Consider the following 20,159-nt stretch of genomic DNA (forward strand, 5'->3'; position numbering starts at 1 on the left):
TGCTGCTCTTATTCTAAGAAGGGGTGCCTGAAACTCCTTGGTCATTTACAACAGTGTGACACAGTGATATGGAATTAGCATGAGTCAAAATGAAGAATATGCCCAGATACATGCAATTTTTTTCTTTCCACTGAAGTTGGTCTTGTGTTTTCAGTCTTACTGAAGAAAAAAATGCATGGTGTCGCTGCATCTATAGAGAAGACATAACAGACAGGGCAACTTTAAAAAAAAAACAGCTTTCTTGATCTTGTTTTCCATTCAATTTTAGCAGGATTGATCGCACCCCTACTTTGTGTTCAAGCCCATGAGGAAGGCGGGAGAGTTATGACTTAGTTTTTACCTTCAGAGAGTTTGCAATCTAGTTTGTTGGGTTTTGAGGGGGTCAGTAAACAAAGTTCCTTATTTACCTGGCCAATGCTGGAACCGATTAGGACAGCAACAAAGGGCAAGACAAATGGATATCAAACGCAGCTTTATTGCTTTTAAAAATTATGCACAAGGAAGTGGGATTGATAATGCTGTACCCCAGAATTGAATTCATCCATTCAGTCCCAGGCAGAAGTGATAAATCAAAGACTGTCTTATGGAAGCCTGTTCCTATGACCACCACAGCATTGATGTAAAAAGGATGTGATCTTTGCAGGCAGATCCTTAAAAGAGGGGGCAGGGCTATGGGGATGAGCTGTACATGCGCAGTTCTTTTTCTCAACGTTACCATTCTGACTGTCAGTCCTTTTGCCCTGGGGAGGAAATAGTGAAGAAGAAGAAGAAGCAGTTCTTTTTCTCAACGTTACCATTCTGACTGTCAGTCCTTTTGCCCTGGGGAGGAAATAGTGAAGAAGAAGGATGCATTCTAAATGTAGGAATGGAATGAGCCAAGGACTGAATGGATGGTGCTGATTTGTGAGAAAGTAAGCTAGCCAGGCTAATTGTGTGGAATAGATGCTTGTCAGGGACAAGAATGAGGGCTGGATAAATAGCTGAATTTCAGATTCTGGAAAACATGTAATACCAAGTGAATAAATTGGAACCTGACATTATCTAGACCGTGACCATACTGAAGATTTTTAGAGGGTAATGCTGTTTTGCACCTGGAGATACATTCTGTGGTTTGGAGATAAAGCTCAATTTAATTGGTCTCTAGGGGTCATTAGAATTTAAACTTCTTTACTGGAAATTCTCACAGAAACTGTGATTATGTACCATATGGCCAGCAAAGAGACTACAACTTTTCTGGACTCCAGGTGCCCTTGAGTAATGCAACTGAGAAAACCAGTAAGTTTTCACATTCAATTCAGCTAAATTAGCACACTTTGTGGAGTGTATTTTGTTTGATGATGTTAGGACTGGTGCATGAGATTCATAATTACTGGAATGATACAAGTGACTCTATTAGGGTAATTATCACAGTCTAACTTGTATTAGAGGTGTGATTCCACCAGGTTGTGGAGTCACAAAAGAATAATTCTAACTTGAGGAATTTGGAGAGACTTATAGATGAGTTTGGCTTAATTATAGACAAATTTGTTGAAAAGAAGAAGAGAACCAGAGTCGAATGAGTAGGGATCCTATTTTATGAAATGTTGAGTGGCCTTGTGGAGCAGTGGGGATGAAGATTGTAAATATACTGGTAAAAAGCTTGACTGAAGATTCAGGCATTTATGCTATGGGCTAGTATTTCTTTATCTTTTTTCCCCTCATATTTACATACCCAGAAAATATTTGCATGTGTGATGTAGTCCCCTGTGCCCGGTTAATTTGTAACTTTATATTAGAATAGGACATTACACCTGTTTCCCCTTGACTCAAAGGTTCAGAGATGTCTTTAGGTAATTTTCAGATATCAGGTAGCTTGGGCTGACCTTGACCACTTAAGCCACAGGTATATCACTCCGTCTTCTGCATGGACATCTGAAGCCTCTTCTTGGTAATGGAGAGGAGACAAAGAAAGCAAGAACTTATTTGGGAATTCCCCTTGCAAGTCTTGGCACTGAAAAATCCTTGGACCAATGGAGATCAACCCCACTGAACTCCCCAAAATCTAACAAGGCTGAGATAATTTCCATTTCAAATCTGTTGGAGTTGTCTCCTGCTGTAGAGAGATTCTCCTGCTTGTTCTTTCTCAAATTCCTGCTTCAAAGTACAATATTGTCATGACTATAATTACATAATTAGGGGAGAAAATAACACTAGAAGGCCAAATAATAATCGATCTCTTCTTTGAGGTGTCAAGCTGACTGCTGCAAAACAAGGCTGGTATTGACAGTGAATGTAGCCTATTGTGTGTGCTTACCATTATTCTCATAACACTCTTTTCATATAGAGCTCTATTGCAGTGTCTTCACATCCCCAGCTATAAACTACATTTCTTTTTAATTACTCTTCCTAATAAATCAAGAAACAAATATTCTTTCCAACACCCGCAGTTATACTATGGCAACATTCTCTGAGCTGCCGGTGTGATACATTTTCTTCAATGCTCTTCTGGATATTTTGCATCTAACTTATAACTCCTTACAATAATAACCACAGCATACCTGGCAATGCCTTAGATCAGCACTGTCAAATAAATACATAAGGTGAGCTACATACACGCTTCCACATTTCTGCTTCCCACATTTTATAAAGTAAAAAACAGACAACATTAATTGTAATAATATTTTTTATTTAAACAAAGTATCTAAAATGTCATTTCAGTATATGTTCAGTGTAAACAATTATTTAGTTATTTTATATTTTTCCATACTAATTTTCGTAATAAGTCTGCAAAATCCTGGATGTATTTTACATGTCCCATGAATCTCAACTTATATGCTAAATTTTCACCAGAAATACTTGATCGGTATTTAACATTTCATAAATTTACAGTAAAAAAAGAAGATTTACATGCCCAAGTTCTTCTCAACAAACTTAAAAGTTTGCCAGTAACTGAAATGGGTATCAGTTGTTCAATTCAAATTTCTACTGGTTAAAATGAAATAAAATTAAAAATTAGTTTCTTCATTCCCGTAGCCACATTTCAAGCCATGTGTGGCCAGTGGCTACTGTTTTGGATTGCACAGTCGTAAACAACTTATATTTTTTTTCTTATTTATCTCTCACAATATCACATTCTTCATTGTGCCTATGAGATTACAGAGATGCAGAGAATTTAGTGGCTTGGCTCTAAATTCAGCTAGTGGTGCTGAATTTTCAAGAAATCCATGTCTGCTTGACAAACCACTTAGGCTTTTCTCACTATTCATTTTTTTTTTTTTGCATTTTTATGGAGGTATAATTTATGTACAGTAAAATTTACCCTTTTAGTATACAGTTCTGTGAGTTTTGATTTGTGCATTCTGGTGTGTAAATGTGTGCACAAATCACAATCAAGACATAGAACAGTTCCATTACCCCAAATATTCCCTTATTGCCCTTTTGTAGTCCACCCTTCTCTACCCCAAAGTCACTGACAAACACACACCTGACCTCTCTTTGTCTTTAGTTTTGCCTTTTCTAGAGGGTGAGTAAATGGAATTATGCAGTAGGTAACCTTTTCGGTCTGACTTTTTTTCACTTAGAATAATGCATTTGAGATTCACCCACATTGTTGAATACATCGGTTCCTTCTGTTTCTGAGCAGCATTCTGTTGTGTGGTTGTGACAGAGGTTGTTTTCCAATCACCAGCTGAAGACCATTTAGGTTACTTTTTAAAATTTTGTGTGATTATGAATAAAATTTCTATAAACATTCTCTTAACCATAGATTTTTATTTCTCATGGGTAAATACTTAGGATTAAGATTGCTGAGTTGAATGTAAGTATATGTTTACAAGAAGCCACCAAATTATTCCAAAAGTGGCCGTGGGATTTTGCATTTCCACCAGCAAGGTATGAGAGTAGCAGTTGCTTCATATCTTCAGCAACACTTGCTTGGTTTGACAGAGAGAGATAGAGAGAGAGTGTATATGTGTGTGTGTGTGTGTGTGTGTGTAGCTGTTCCGATGGGGATTTAGTGGTAACTCATCGCGGGTGTGATTTGCTTTTCTTCAGTGACTAAATAACTGGACCCAGTATACCTGGATGGATAAAATGAAACTTCCAGGCTGGGCGTGGTGGCTCATGCCTGTAATCCCAGCACTTTGGGAGGCCGAGGCGGGCGAATCACGAGGTCAGGATTTTGAGACCAGCCTGGCCAACGTGGTGAAACCCCATCTCTACTAAAAATACAAAAAAATAACTGGGCGTAGTGATGGTCACCTATAATCCCGGCTACTCAGGAGGCTGACGCAGGCGAATTGTCTGAACCCAGGAGGCAGAGGTTGCAATGAGCTGAGATAGTGCCACTGCACTCTAGCCCAGGTGACTGAGTGAGACTCCATCTGAAAAAAAAAAAAAAAAGAAACTTCCCAGCCAGCCTCAGTATTCTGGTCTCTTTGCCCATCTTATTGATGTTTCCTTGCCTTTCCTCTCCCTAGAGCCTGTCATCTTCCCTGTGCTTTATCATGACCTTCAGTGACCCTTATTGGGCCAGAAGGACAGCTACTTAGAGACTCCACAGGGACTTTTTTCCCTGAACCAACCTTCCTCAGCCCCTCACCACAGGTGGGACTCTAGGGACAGCCCAAGGCAGATCGTGGTAATTGCTTTTCTCAGCAGAGCCCTGGCTTCTTTGTCCTGAGGTCTCTGGGAGGTGACCAACAGATGACCATGCCACCTGGACTCAGCATTCCGCCAAGGGGCCTGCTGTCAGTTTCCCTCTGCACTCAAATTGATTCCCAGAGGGAAAGTGGGCCACACAGGCTAGACACCTTGTATTGTCCTCTTCTGTGGACACCATCACAAGCTGGTACCCTTCTCCCTGGACTGCTGAAATAATCAGCAGCAGCCAAACATCTGATTTCAAACAACAGTGGGAGGAAGTATGTTTAAAGTTAATTCAATGCTCTGTACCTCCTTGGATGAGGACGAGTAAAAATGCATCTCATTCTCTAATTCCTTTACATTGCATTTAGTGAGGCTGCATAGTCTTTCATAATACTTTTGTCTTAGAAATATATGTGTACACATACATGCGTATATGGGTATGAGTCTACTGGGTTGCAACATAAATGTATTTCTTACTTGGGTTGCAGTCAAAAAGTGTGAAAGCTGTTGGCTTAGGACACACAAAAGCCAAGTACCCTCCAAACTCACAGTCCATTTTTACAAGACATGAAGCCAGAAAAGTGATTCAGTAATAATGTAAGGGCTTTAAACTATCCAAACACAAGTGGGAAATGTTCCGCTTCTTTCAGACAGGAGGGAGATTGCTGCGGCATTATGTACAACTTCAGGAGAAGCACCCTCACAGCTGCAAGTGGGTTCCCTGAGAGTCTGTCCTTTCTACATCTTTTTAGTCCCCATTCTCCTGGTTTTGTTCTCAGAATATGTGGGACACACAGAAAATGCCCGTTCAAGTGGTGAAGTGCTCAGTGGGAAAACATGGTAATGGTAATGATTGTTTAATTTGTTAACCTGCTCACCCGGAAGATCAAAAGAGGTTGCTGAGTGGCTGGAATTCTTTCTGTGATGCATTGAGCTGGGGGCATCAGAGGGGGCCACAGCCGCTCCCCAGGAAAAACTGAACCGGGGCCAAGGTGTCTGAGTCTGATCCAAATATTTTCATCCAAGAAATGGATAGCAAGGCCCTGGGTACGTGTGGGAGAGGGTAACTGGTTTAGGAGAATGAGTTCTCTGGAATCATTAGCTGGTGGTCTAGCAGAAAAGGCATCAGCTCTGTGGCTAAACAGAACACTGAAAGGCCTCCATCAGGTAGAAGGTTCTAGGGAATCCCAGATTCCATTCTCTGTGAGGAATGATTAGTAGTCAGGTTTAGGAGATGCACCTTTGCAGTTGGTTTTAAAGACTGAGGTGATCTGAGGGGCTCATAGCCCCTAGATGAGCATTTGAGATGCTGTCCTTCCTGAAATGGCCCTGACTTTAAGCCGTTAGGGCAGGGAGGTGGTCTCTAGGGAGGGCATGGCTCAGACATCATGCCCCTCCCCTATCTTGGTTTCTCTGCTTACCTACCCACTGTTCCAGGTAGGAATCTAATCAATTCCATTGTTGGCCGTTTGTCAGATTCCCCTGGTGGTATCCTTCCAGATAATTCTATTCTCCTCCTGAGATTCTCTGTCCATTTGTTTGTTTATTCTTATTTGGGCTGGCATTCTCTTTCAAGGCCAATCAGGTTACTTAAAAAAAGGAAAGAAGACTTTTTATTTCATCAGTTAAATTATGTCATTTGAAAACAAAAAAATAAGCTCACTTCTGTGAAACTCTTACCCTTTTCTCCCACTGGCATTCTCTCCGAAGTGAGTAAACCTCAGTTAACCATGATACTGGAAGAATGGGGGATAAATACAATTAAAACTCTAAGATATCTGAGTATCACCCACAAAACCTGCCATTGAACCTATTGTTTATACATATTTAAACTAATTTAATTGCTTTTGGCAATATGCTATTTGCTTTGCCTTTGAAACATGCTATAACTTCTATGGAAAAAGAGTTAAGGGAATCTTTCTTTGATGCAGGGCGTTGTCATTCTAAATATCTGCTTTCCTTGCTCAGCATGTGGAATATAAGGAATAAAAGTTTGAGTAGAATTTGTACTTACCCTAGAACTCTTCTGGGTGATAAATCTTTAATCCTCTAGCGGCTTGTTTTGTGGTGATGCTCTTTTCCCATCAAAATATCAAAGGCATGCAAATCTCAAAACATGGGAACACTGGTGAGTGCTTTGCATGGTCTCACGGATCCTTTGCCAGCCAACTGGGAAAAAGAAGAGGAATAGGGCTTATTCCACCAATTTCAAAGCGACCATTGGCTGAGTCCCGCAGATGATATGGGAGTTATCCAAAGTCACATAGTGAGCTAGTGGCATGGAAAGAGACAGATGCCAGGCCTCCAAGCTGGATCATCTGCCGCAGGATATCTTCATTACTACTAATCACAATGCCTCAACTTCCATTGTTATGAAATACCCATCTACAGGCCTCTCCTGAGCAGAAACACATGTTTGCTAGAAGGGGTAACTCCTTCAGTTCTTGTCAGCCACTCCCATCTCAGAGGGAATGTTAATAGTTAATTAAAGATGAAGTCCTGTGGAACAAAGTGCAGAGACGAGCAAAGTGGGAAAAAACAGATGGGTAAGCATAGAAAGGGACATCTAGGGGGTGACATAAGGTTCAGAGATGAACTTTTTAAACATTTTTCAGAGACCACATGGCATTCAACGTTTCCTGTCATGTTCCTTCTTTTCTTGCTTGGAACCCCGACATGCCGTGGGAAATTCTGGGGCTTCTCTAAGGGCTTCTCCAAGACCAAAGGCATGTTGGCCCAGCATCGTTCTCCATCTCTCACCTTTTTTCCTAGGTAGCAGGTATCAAAGGGATATTTCTGGCAAACAAGAAGGTGGACGACCAGGTGAAGACATACATCACTTACAACAAAGGCAGGGATTGGCGCCTGCTGCAAGCTCCGGATGTGGACCTGAGAGGAAGCCCAGTGCACTGCCTGCTGGTCAGTCACTCAGCCTCATGGGAAGTTCACAGGGCAGGCTAGCCACCTGGGGAAGCTGTGTCAAGGCCTTTGTTTCATCAAAGGGTCTTAGGAACTCAGGTGGTGCAGAGCAGTAATTTTCTAAAACTTGCAGGGCATTGGTCTGTGGACTCAGACTGCAGCACCATTGGGTGAAAGGCCCAGTTGAATTATGCAGGCTTTTACCGAGGATCCACTATGTGATCCATCTCATAGTAAGGCAAAGAAACATATAAGGGAAGGAGCCTGTGCTCAAGGGTCCCAGGCACAGCTCAGTAGTAGTAATACATCTATTAACTGATACTAACATGATGCATTGTGTTTTGGTAAATGCTTGCTAGATGTTGAGGCAAGCAAAAGTTGCTTTGAGAATCCAGGGGGGCTTAGGCTGGAATATCCATATGGGACAGTTAATCTATCAGCATTTCCAGGATTCCAGATGTATGGAATATTGGGGTAGGCACCATGGAAGACATGATGTGTGAGATGGTATCTCTGGCTCCAGGTGCTTCTGCTCTGTGTGAGGAGGCAAAACGGTTCATTAACAATAAAATCCACACTCTTCAGTGCCCTCTGAATAAGGACTTCTGTAAGAAACAATTCTAAGGTCCCAGAAATGGTTATGTTTCTTCTGAGCAAAAAGTTTCCTCTTGCCACTTATTCAAAAAGATTTATTAACCACTTATCTTATTGTAGACCCTATGTTAAAAATTGGGACTACAATGGTAAATACAGCAAATGGCGCCCTTTCCCTTTGTAATTTTCAGCCTTATTCCATATAATTTTTGCTTCAGGTACTAGGAGGGTCAGAGATAAATGCCTGCTTACCTCTAGGAATTGGTCACAGCATGAATTTTTTTTTCCTCAAACGTTGCCCATGGCTTCATCTTATTTTAATCTGATTTTCTCTTTCTTTCTATTCCTTCATCTTCTTATTTGTATTTGTTGTACAGAATATGTCTCTGTAAATCCCCAAGCCCTTTTAAGAACACTCCAATGGGGATAGATGAATAAATAAATGAATAAATAGAGAACACAGACATATAGGTTTTAGATGATGGCTTCAAATATTTTAAGTAAAATTATAAATAAGAACAAAATACGTAAAACAGAGACAGAGACAATCTGGCTGAAGAAGGTGGAGGGCCTGACCTAGTTCACGTAGCTTCCCCTCTTCACTCCTCCCAGAGGGCCTTTGCAACTCCAAGAAGCAGAATTGATGGTCAAGATCAGAAATGCGAGAATGTTAGTGTCATCCTGGCAGAAGGAATGGTCAAGGAGGCTTCATAAAGCCAGCCATGAACTGGACCTTGGATAGGTTCAGAGGGAACCTGAGGAAGAGAGGGAAAGGCACGAGATTGTGGTTGGGGGGCAGAGGCAGGAGGGGGCTTATGGAAGGTACTCAGTGAAGCTTCTAATGTGAGCATACCAGCTATCTCAGGTGCGGATACCTCCTGCCCAAAACTGTGTGACTCATCATCTAATGCCTTGCTATTTCTGGGAGCTGAACATCGGGAAGCCCATCTCTAGTGGGGCAGGGGTGCAGGTGTCTGGAATTTCCTAGAATGAAACTATTTCTTTCTCCATTTTAGCCCTTCTGTTCCTTACATCTGCACCTGCAACTCTCTGAAAATCCATATTCCTCAGGAAGAATCTCTAGCAAGGAGACAGCCCCAGGACTTGTGGTGGCTACAGGTAAGAAAAACATTCCCTGTGCTTCTTCCTCACTGAGAGTGTCTAGAATAAATTTGTCACCTATTTTTGGATCATGGACTCACTTGAGCATCAGATGAAAGCTGTGAGCACTCGCCCCAGAAAATATGCAGGGTTCCCCAATACCCATCTAAGAACCTAAGATGCAAAGAGCTCTAGACATTTGTAATTCCTAGGTTCACGCATCTTCCCCCCCAGACACAAAGCAGTCCCCTCTGCTTAGCAAGAGGCCAGAGTTTCTCTCAAAGTAAACTGACCAATCAGAATGGTTGTTTGTAATAGGGAATCCACACTTTAAGAAAACATGATATATAAACTTCCTAGCTCACCAGATGTAAGTTGGGGTAGTTTTCCCTTTAGACAGATGATTCGGTATGAAGGGTTCCATCCTAGAACTGCTTTTAATGAGGGGGTCTCTAGTGCATGTAAAGGCTTGTTTACACATGATTAACCCCTTGGCTGAGAGCCTGAGGGCAAAGGGCAGAAAAACTTAAGGTTGCATTGTTGGAATCACTGTCCACTGTGCATCAATCAGAAATGAAGGTAAAGCAACTCTGAGATGAAAGCTAAAGTCTCCAGGGAGTGTGCTCTGATTAGCATGCACTGCATTTCCATACACCTTTTCAGGAATACATTGATGGCATAAAGGAAGGCAGCCTGCTGATCTTAGAAGTTAGAGCTCTGGTGTTGGTCAGCTTATTTTTCTAATGAAAGCAGATAAATTCACAGTGACTTTCGGAGCTGGTACATACTGTTTTCTCTCATCAATCCAAAGCTCTGGTCCCTGGAGTTCCTACTCTCTAGGCATGGCTTCCTTCTCCGAGCCTCCAACTGTGTGAGCTTTTAGATACCACCAGTGATGAACCACTCTCATCAGATTTCAGTCAACTCCTGTCAACCCCAGATGGTTGGGAGCAACTATGCTTAATACCACTGGCTTCAGGGAGCCCAGGCTGAGGAGAGATGAAGGCAGGCTCTGTTGCTGTTCCCCTGGCTGGAGAAGTGATCCTCACACTCTGCAATCCATGTGGATTGGTTTTTCCAACTCAAGGGCTGCTGAACCCTAGGCCTCTCCTCAAGACCTACAGGAGGTCTGAACTGGAAGCTACATCAAAAAGTAGGGATAAATAATAAAAGTTAATACTATCTGAGTATTTAGTGTGTAGCAAGGCATTATTCTTTGTGGCTTGACCACTCTGAACTTCAGTGTTTTCATTGGCAAAGTGGGCATAATAGTACCAAAATAATAGAATTGCAGGATATAATGAAACAATGAATTTAAAATGCTTAGAACAACGGCCAGGCGCAGTGGCTCATGCCTGTAATTCCAGCACGCTGGGAGGCGGAGGCAGGTGGATCACCTGAGATCAGGAGTTTGAGACCAGCTGGCCAACATGGTGAAACCCCGTTTCTACTAAAAATACAAAAATTAGCTAGGTGTGGTGGTGCATGCCTGTAGTCCCACCTGCTAGGGAGGCTGAGGCAGTAGTATTGCTTGAACCCAGGAGGCAGAGGTTGCAGTGAGCCAAGATGGTGCCACTGCACTCCAGCCTGGGTGACACAGTGAGACTCTGGCTCAATGAATAAATAAATAAATAAATAAATAAGTAAGTAAAATGCTTAGAACAGTGCCTGGGGCATATTGAATTCTCAGTGCATGTTACTTATCATCATTAATGTAATAGAAGTTAAAACTCTTCTTACATCAGAAGAATATAATGTGCTCATCTCCTTCAATAAATCCATAAATCCTATGCATGCACTATGCACACAGAGAAACTCAGGAACCTTGTCCTCCTGCTTTCCAGGCTGAGCCCTGACACTTATTAGGTTTGTGTATTTGGCTTAGTTTTTAAACTCTGAGCTTCATTTTTCTCATCTGTAAAACTGTGGGGGTGTTGTAAAAATTAGAGATGGAAGTATGTGTCTATAAGACCCAGCAGAGTGCACAGAGCATCATAAGGTAGGATTAATGGTAGTTGTTATTACCTGTGACCAGCATATTGCTTCTAAATTAGTACTTTGTAAATTAGCAAACACACAGACATTAAAGACTTATTTTTGAATTTTTTTGTCCATATGTATCAGGATTGCTAATTTCTTTTTATCTCCCCTTGTAATTCTTGAGGCTTTTTGCCATGCCCTGGATCTTTGGGAGGGGTATAACTCAGCTGATGAGATCCTGATGAAAAGCCAGGGCTAAGTCACTGGCGCGTGCCTCTTCATACCCAGCTTCTCCTTACCCTGCTTGCCCTGGACACCTTGGGAGGTTATTTGCCATCAGGAAGATAACTATGACGTCAGCCGATTATGCCTTCAGTGGCCTACATGGAGCCTGCCCCTGCAGGGCCCTTTCCCATATCCGTGCCTTCCACCTGCCTTCAGGTGTCAGCCACCCTGGGCTCTCTCCACTCCCACTGCTGACTCCCTTTTCCCACTTTGCACTGAGATGTGGTCTCAGGGAAGCTGCATGGATAAAAGTATACCCTGGGATTCATCTCTTAACTCCTGGTTGAGGACATCTCCGAAGGCAGATGGGAATCCAGTATAGAGAGTTTGGCAATTGCCTTTTGCAAGCAGAAACACTAGGGTTCCTAATAACCTTAACACTGTGGTTTCAAGCTAGTAATAAAGACCTCATATCCTCGCAGTGCCTTACAGCATCCAAAGCTTGCTTTTCTTGCCTTGATTGCATAACTGCATGATGATGTAGAAATGGCAATTACTATATGCCTGAATTTAGAGATGAAGAGACTGTGGGCAGGTGGAAACAGGTGTCATGTCCCAGCCCACACTCTCTCTGACTCCACCTCTAGTGCTCTGTTCTGTAGCCATTCAGCCAGACCCATCTCTGAGCCCCTTTCCATGCCAGCTCCACAGCTAACCAGACCCCCTGCCAAGCTTCCTGTAAACTCTGAATGTTCGCACCCTCCTGTTGTTCTTTCTGTGGAGGCCCTCCTCCCGCCCCTGCCCCTGCAGGGGCAAGTTGATTGTATACTGTCAGCTTCCTCCCCCACTGAGCCTGTAGCCACCCTGTATGGGCAGCAACTCCCTCTGGCTGAGTGATGGTGAGAGAAGCGTCGCTAGCCCTCAGAGGACTTCAAAATTCTCTCCCTTTTATTTTATTTTTTAAATATTTAAGGAGCAGAGAAGGATAGCACTGGGAGGAAATGAGAGTAAAAGCAAGTTGTTTAAAACTTCCAAAAAGGGCAATGGGCCCTCCATCATTTACCAGCCAAGCTGTTTGGTGAGAAAAGATCCCAGTTCTTCTTCTCCATCTCACTCCCCCTCCTCTCTCATCATACCACTCAAGTGGGCAACAGCTGCATCACCTTCTTCCAACATGGATGGCAGCCACTCTAGCTGAGCTCCAATTCCACTTCAGCCAGCAAGGCTCATTTTTCAAATCCTCCTTCTCTGGCACCACAACGCCAGCTCTTCCTATCAGAAATCACCCACAGAGCCACCTAAAGACTGTACATGTTCAAAGATCAACTCCTCCTGGGTACATCTTTTCTGTCCCTTCATCTGGGAACCAACTTTCTGGTCTCTGTGATCAGTAGCATTTTCTTTCAGGGGTCTTTTCAATTGACAGAAGATATTTCCACAAGTAGAGTTCACTGTGAGCCTTGGGTTCTTACCACCATAAGGCCCCCAAAATCCATCTAGTCAAGCTTTGAAAGAGAGGCTAAGGATGTTGACAGAACCAGCTTCTAAGGAAGGTGAGGGATGATAAGCTAGATCCTTAGAAGCCATGCCAGGGATGGAAGATACACAGCTCTGGAGCAATAGTGCTCCTGCCTCCCTCTCTCTCTGTCACCCTTGGTAGACATCTGTTGATCACCACCACATTCTATTCTGTCGAAACCAAAGAATCCTTCTTAACACAATGCTCCAGGTTAGCACAACCGCTAAGCAACTCGAGTTAATATTCTCCTCCCCATTTCCCTTTACTTTCCTTACCTGTGTCTTCTAAAACCTGTATCTGGGGAGTTGAATTCCAAATTCCAGACAGAACTCCATGGATCTACTCACCAAGCCTCTCCCTACTCCTCCCACACCTACTGCCTGAACCCTGAGCCCTGAGCCCAGGGGTTATTTTTGGAAACTTGAGTCTCAAAACAAGTTGGCTATCTGTGTGCTCCCTGATGCTGATGGGAGCTTGACAAGCTGTAGCCTGGCTTTAATTTCTCATCTTGAAGCATTAAATGTCAGGAGCTCAATTAACATTTTCATTATTGCATTTTTGTTGTGCTCTTATTTAGGCTACAGATGTGTGGGAGCTAACATTCTCTTCCTGCTATTTTTAAAGCAAAAATATCAGCCAGTAAGATAAACTCTTACATGTTTAGGGTTCCTTCCTGGTTGTGAGAACTTCCTCAAGTGCACATCAACATTGGAACATGATCCAATCATTTGTTTTCCCATTCATTCATTCCACAATTATTTATTGAGCACTATTAGGTTGGGGGCCTTTTTTAGGCTCTGAGAAGAGGGCTGCCCATTGGGAAAACTAAATCAATATAGATGGACTAGAAAAGCTTGACCACTTTCTTTTTAATAAGCATAGCCACATGGTGATGGAGTGCCAGGGGACGAAAAAGAAGGTCAGAGAGGAGAGTGTGAAGGGATGGAAGCAGCAAGTATGGTTGGTCTAGGCATGAGCCAGGTGATTCCTTTTCCTGCCATGCTTGATGGCCATGGTATGCTGAGTGTGGTCATCTTCTTCTGGGCACTGTATAATTTAGGTTACATAGTCTGTACCATTGGGTCACTCAACTGCCTGGCACTCAAAGGACATGCTGACAAGTTTCAAACACACACACAGACACACAGTTATGCGCATACACACACACACACACACACCAGTTTTTCTCAGGCTCCTATGCCCAGTTTCTCCATATGTGTCTCCATATGTGTCTACTCTTCCACTCTTTGCTTCCTTCAGGGGACACCTGTCAGGAGCAAGACACCTGTAAGAGATTATTGGTATACAGAGTAAATAATTCAAGAGACCTGAACTAATTGATATTCAGTCTTTGACTCATGTCATTGAATGATGCATTTCTGTCATACTATTTAGATTTTTTCCCATATTGGGTTTTTCGTCCTGCTGGGCTTTTGATATGACACCAGAAAAGAAACTGCACAAATTAGCTGTAAATATCACTTAGAAAACCTTTACTCTCTGTCCCCCCATCCCTCAGCCCTAAGCACACTTAATTGGTAAACTCCTGACAATCTCAAATGATTTGCTTATGTTTCAGGCAACATTGGCCCGGAGCTCTCATATACTGATATTGGTGTGTTCATCTCCTCCGATGGGGGCAACACATGGAGACAGGTAACTGGGTGAATTGACAAAAAGGGAGGAGGCATTTAGAGTAAGTTCTACCAATCTCTCTCTCCATCCTATAGATTCTCAGCCTCATTATGACTTTGTAGTTTCAAAACATTTGAAGCAGCTGTTCAGTTTGGTCAATTTGGCTGGCAGGTTAGAGGGGTAATGGGGTATAATGAGAAGGACATTGGGCAGGGAATAGGAGGAACTGGAATTTTCCCAGTTCACTTATTCTTTCCTTCAGCCATATGTGTGTAACAGGTCCAGATGCTAAGTACTGTGCTGGTTGCTGGGGGTACAACTGATAAAACTGTTTTTATCATTAGTGTGCCAAGAGTTCTTGGCAAGCTGGTCTCTTCACCTTTGGGGATGTGTTTCTGTATCTACAAAATGCAAGGATTAGAACATTAAAACTGACAAAGCCATGGAAGTCAGTGGTTGTTTAAGTATTGTGTAGACTGTCTTGAGTAAGTATGAAACAGATATGTGACTGCACGAAATGTTAATTCAGTTTTGCAAACACTTACAGCAATGCTGTCCAATAGAATGTTCAGCAATGATGGAAAAGTTCTGTATCTGTGCTTGTCCATGCAGCTATGGAGCACTTGAAATATGACTACTGTGTCAGAGGGGCTTAATTTTTAATTTTATTTATTTTAATTAATTTAAATTTAAATACTCTCTTATGGCTACTATATTGGACAAATAGACTTATACAATGTCAACTAGGTGTCAGGCTCCGGAGGTAATTGAATACTTTGGAGTCCCTTTCCTTAAAAAGCTCAAAATTAAATAGAAGAAATGGGTTCGTAGCTAGCTAATTATAGTTCGGGGTGATAATAATATTTTAGTGGCATTACTAGCATACAAAGAAAAGAGACGAATTGATCGCTGGAGAAACCAGGAAAGACATCACAAGGAGGGGTGGCATTTTACTAAGTCTTAAAAGTGATACAGTTTCTCCATGGAGAAGACAAGAGAAAGACAATGAATATCTTGATGGTAAAGGTAGAGTCACCATATGAACTCTTGTTAGACAAGTTCCTGTTTGGATCCCTTGGTGAAGATTGTCATCACCACCATCATCATCATCCCCATTGCCACCAGTGTCACCACTACCAGCGTTGTAAAAATTAACAAGTACCTACGAGACAAAAGCAACTATGTCAAGTACTGCAAGGTACACAGTCAATAGTAAGTTAAGGTTCCTACCCACAAGGCCATAATCAGGTGGCTGGGGAACAGGTACATAAATAAGATCATACCCTTCAAAATGTAAAATAACCTATTACGAGAGCCAAAGGAGGGTGGAAGCTGGAATACAAACTCATCTGGTACAAAATCTCCTCATAGGCAAACCATTTCTGGAGGTCTCTCTACCTCAAGAAGTAGCTCACCTGACGAACGTTGTCACTACTTTTTCCTTCCTCCTTTCATAAACAGCTAAGGAATCCACTTTTTCACTCCAGTACTAGACAGGGCAAAAATGAGCAGTGGCCAGATGGTAAAATCAAGAGGAAAGGATAAGGATAACTTCTCCCTCCTCCCCAGTGCCTCTTCCTCTGTTTCTCATTCTTAGGGTTCAACCCAGCATCTCCATTTTGTGGCTTATCACAGAGCCATCCTTTAAGCTCTGGAGAGAAAAGCCTAGCATTGCAGACTCAGAGTCTATGTTTATATCTGGAACATAAGTGAATCACCCTTAGGTCCTTTGTGCATTGGGGCTCATCATTAATAGGGACATTTTTCTTTTCTTTGAAGATAAATATGTAAAAAAAGAGGTTTAGGACTGAGAAACTACTTTTCTCTCTAAAGTTCCCTGGGGCATATACATAGGAGGCCCCATTCCTCTTACACATTCACCTTTTAAATCTGACTGTATCATCTCCTTATCCTCTTCTAGCCCTCTTCACTTAACCCACCATCCCAACTTCTCTATCTAGGCTTCATGAACCACCATCACTGGTTAAGTGCTGTAGGAATTCTCCAAGCATACTTTCCCCTAGAAGATCTACAGTTGAGATTAGTTCTCTGCTGGAGAAATAGTTTTCCTGTTTAAGGTTGGAGATATAAAAGTCATATCTGGTATAAACATTGATATATGTGGGCTTAGGTCTGAAATTCTCTTAACTCGGAACCTTGTATTGAAGTCAGTGCTTAGAAAATGCCTATGGGTAGATGGAGGGATGGATGGTTGGATGGAACACTGAATAAGAGAATGAATGAGTGAATGGATGGATAAGTAACAGACAAATAGATGAAATAAAGAATGAATAACGTTAGGTCCCTGGAAGTACTGTGTTTCAATGACCACTTAGAGTAGGGATTCATAGACACCCAACTTGGGTCTTCATCCAACTTGCAGGGAGGTGGTGGCTATATCAGTTATTAGTTTTACAATAGTGGGTAGGAAATTGTCTTTCAAGTTCCTAGATAATGTATAAACAGCACTATAAAACACAGACTATTGACAAATCAGCAAACATCTGAATAGATGAGGAAGAAGAGAAGGCTGAGTAGTAACTTAGTTAGCTAGAAAGACAGGGAAGTTTCTTCAAAGTCTTACTTCCTTTGGGTCACCTAGTTGAGCATGCACCTTGTTGCTTCACCTTCATGTAGCATGCTGGTTCACAGTACTGGCAGTGGAAAGAGCCCTGGAAATGCAATTTGAGTTGGAGCAGTGGAAAGAGCCCTGGAAATGCAAATGCCTAGGGAGAGTTATTTGCTTTCTGTGAGCCCATTTCCTCATCAATCAAATGGAGATAATACTTGCAAAACTATCTGACAGTGCTGTTGGAAGGCTCAGAACCTAGATGAAACAATATATGTGAAAGACTGTAAACTGTTAAGCACTATGCAAATGTAAGGTGTTGCTATGATTGTTGTTGTTGTTGTTGTTGTTCCAGATCTTTGATGAAGAGTACAATGTCTGGTTCCTAGACTGGGGTGGCGCCCTCGTGGCCATGAAACACACACCTCTGCCAGTCAGGCATTTGTGGTAAGGAGAGCTCCCTACCCTATTAATGAGCTAATGAGCAGCTTTTTAGTGGAGAGGATTGTGATGAGTTATTCTGCATGGTTTTGTACCCATTTGTACATTTCCTCATCCATTTATTTATCCATCCATCCATTTAATAGCCTTTACATCATCTAACTCATAAGCAGCAATAGTAGGCCAGATAATTCAGATGGGGAGGTGTAATGAATGGGGTGGGTGGTAATGAGTTGTCAGATAAGGCAGAAGACAGCAGGAAGGACCTGCAGTTCAAGTAGCCAAGATCAGTAATCCAAAATAGGAGAGATGGAAATTGGAAGAGGAGGGTTAGGTACATGTAACAGATACTGAGTTCAGTTCTAGAGAAGTTAGGTTAGTGGTTTCTATGAATATTTCAGCAGAAATGGCCATGAGTTGTCAAATATATTCATCTGAAGTTCAGGAATGGTCTAGGCTGACACTTTAGCTTTGAAGTCATTAACCACTAAGTGGTAGTTAAAGCTATGGTAGTGGGCTCAATGCCTCAAGAGAGTGGGTACAAGGAGAAACTAGGGACTCCTATGGACTCTGCTGAAAACCAATATTCAGAGAGCAGGAAGAAATTATGGGACAGACTAAAAAGAAATGGCAAAAATGTAGAGACTAAGGGGAAATATTTTCATGAATGCTGAAGAAAGGGGTGATTAATAGCATCAAATTCTACAATCAGATCAAGTCAGTTATGGAATAAAAAACAACCTAGGATTAAGCAATAAAGGAGATTTTTCATGATTTTTGTCAGAGTAGAATTGAAACAGAGGTGGGGATGAAAGTTAGACTATAATAGATTTATAAACGAATGAGCGACTGAATGGATGATAAACAATGAAATGAAATAGAGACAGTATAGATTATTCCTTTCAAAGAGTAAGATTATGAAATGGAGCTGACAGTGTATATGCAAGACCTTCCACAAGGACAGAGTTGAGTGAGAATAGATGATGATGATGATGACAACGACAATGATGACGACAACTTGTTGCTATTGTTGTTTTGTGTTTTTGGCAGGGAATGGATGAGTCTCATGTGTATTTATGCCCTGAAGGGAAATAATTTCAGGCTTCAGATTCAGCAAAGTGAATATTTGGAAGAGTGAATATTTGTGGGTGGAGAATATCCTATCTAGAGTACAGTTGGTCGGATTCACATGGGCAGGAAGCTGGACCCTAGCCTAACTACCAGGTCTTAGATATTGGGAGATAAACAAGTTTAGAGTAAGAATTTTACTGGAAAGCATCAGACTGTAATCAGGAAAGGCTTAGAATTCCCTAATGCCAAATCCAAGCTTCAGTCCTTTTGGCAAAGACTTAAGAAGGATTCTCTCAATTTGACCATTTTAAGTGAAACCATATGAAACCGCCATTTTTAGGTCAAAAATGACAAAATGTTACCAGTTTCTTAAAGCTCAACCTAGCTTATAGTGAAATAGTTCTACCACTATGTTATGGAGAGATTGTGCATATAAATGTTGAAAAGATGCATGGAGCCATTTGTAAGAGGAGCACTCTCCCACCTCAAGGATGAGCTTGTAAAAGTTCCCAATGTAATTGCTTCTTATCCTTTTACTACTGATTTATATAGTTTTTTGGTAGTATCCAAAGACTAGAATTGCTTGAGATTAATGATAGTCAGTATTTATTAAGGGACTTTCCAGGCACTGTTCTAAACCATTTACATGAATTATCTCATTTCATGCTTGCCCAACCTATGTATGTAGGTACCTTCTTATCACCCACTTATAATGGCATTAAAAAGAAAACATGTTAAATACCTTTCTCAAGGCTAGACATGTATACCTGGCAGCACCAAGTTAGATTTCTGTCATGGATGCTCTTCTGTTCTGGCTGCTAATTTTCTATATACTATAATAAGTACACCTAGGCTTATGACATAGTCCCTGCCCTCCAGGAGATTATACTCAAGATAAGGTGTTTAGGCAGTACATGCGTGACTAGAAGTGAAAGCAATGTCTGCTAAAGGATGCCAGCTGTGTGTATTGCTGGAATACTGAAGCCTGGTATGTAAGGAGCCTGGCATCCTTTTCTCAAAGATCAGCCCTCATGTCACCTCCTGCAGCAGGTGACATGAGGGCTGACCTTTGAGAGAAGGATACCAGGAGTTACAGGAGAGGTGAGAGTCAAACCAGGGAAAGAGGAAACTTTGACTGAAGTCCAGAATTCAAGTAATGTAGGGAGTGTTCAGGAGACTATTTGATTGAGACCAAAAATGTAAATAGATGTGGGTAGGACTCAGATGAACTTACATGCCAGTTTAAGGGATTAAAGTTGGTCTGGTAGGTAATTTTTTCTATCAAAACCCATATGCCTCTGTAGAGGAAAGAGCTATCTCTATTGTGGACTGAGTAGGACTTGCACTGTCAGAGAAGACAGCTTGAGTCTTAAAACAAGCTTGTTTTTAAACCAAGCAAGGCAATGTTTCTTAGCTCCCATCATGTTAAAAACTTCCATCTAAATCTTCATAAGAGGGTTGATAAATGTCCTACAGACA

General features: G+C 41.8%; 1 protein-coding gene across 3 annotated transcripts in view; it reads left to right on the top strand.

The window, feature by feature from the left end:
* Positions 1-20,159, top strand: part of SORCS3 (sortilin related VPS10 domain containing receptor 3) — a 631,492-nt gene that overhangs the window by 514,900 nt on the left and 96,433 nt on the right. For 2 of the 3 annotated variants that reach the window (XM_054522833.2, XM_024253734.3), the window contains exons 10-13: positions 7,399-7,545; positions 9,156-9,258; positions 14,544-14,620; positions 17,524-17,615. In XM_054522833.2, the coding sequence (XP_054378808.1) occupies positions 7,399-7,545; positions 9,156-9,258; positions 14,544-14,620; positions 17,524-17,615 (419 nt within the window). The remainder of the gene's footprint in view (positions 1-7,398; positions 7,546-9,155; positions 9,259-14,543; positions 14,621-17,523; positions 17,616-20,159) is intronic. The other variant, XM_054522832.2, reaches the window with a different exon arrangement.

Source organism: Pongo abelii, chromosome 8 (assembly GCF_028885655.2).
Source record: "Pongo abelii isolate AG06213 chromosome 8, NHGRI_mPonAbe1-v2.0_pri, whole genome shotgun sequence".
In the NCBI taxonomy this organism is placed as follows: domain Eukaryota; kingdom Metazoa; phylum Chordata; class Mammalia; order Primates; family Hominidae; genus Pongo; species Pongo abelii.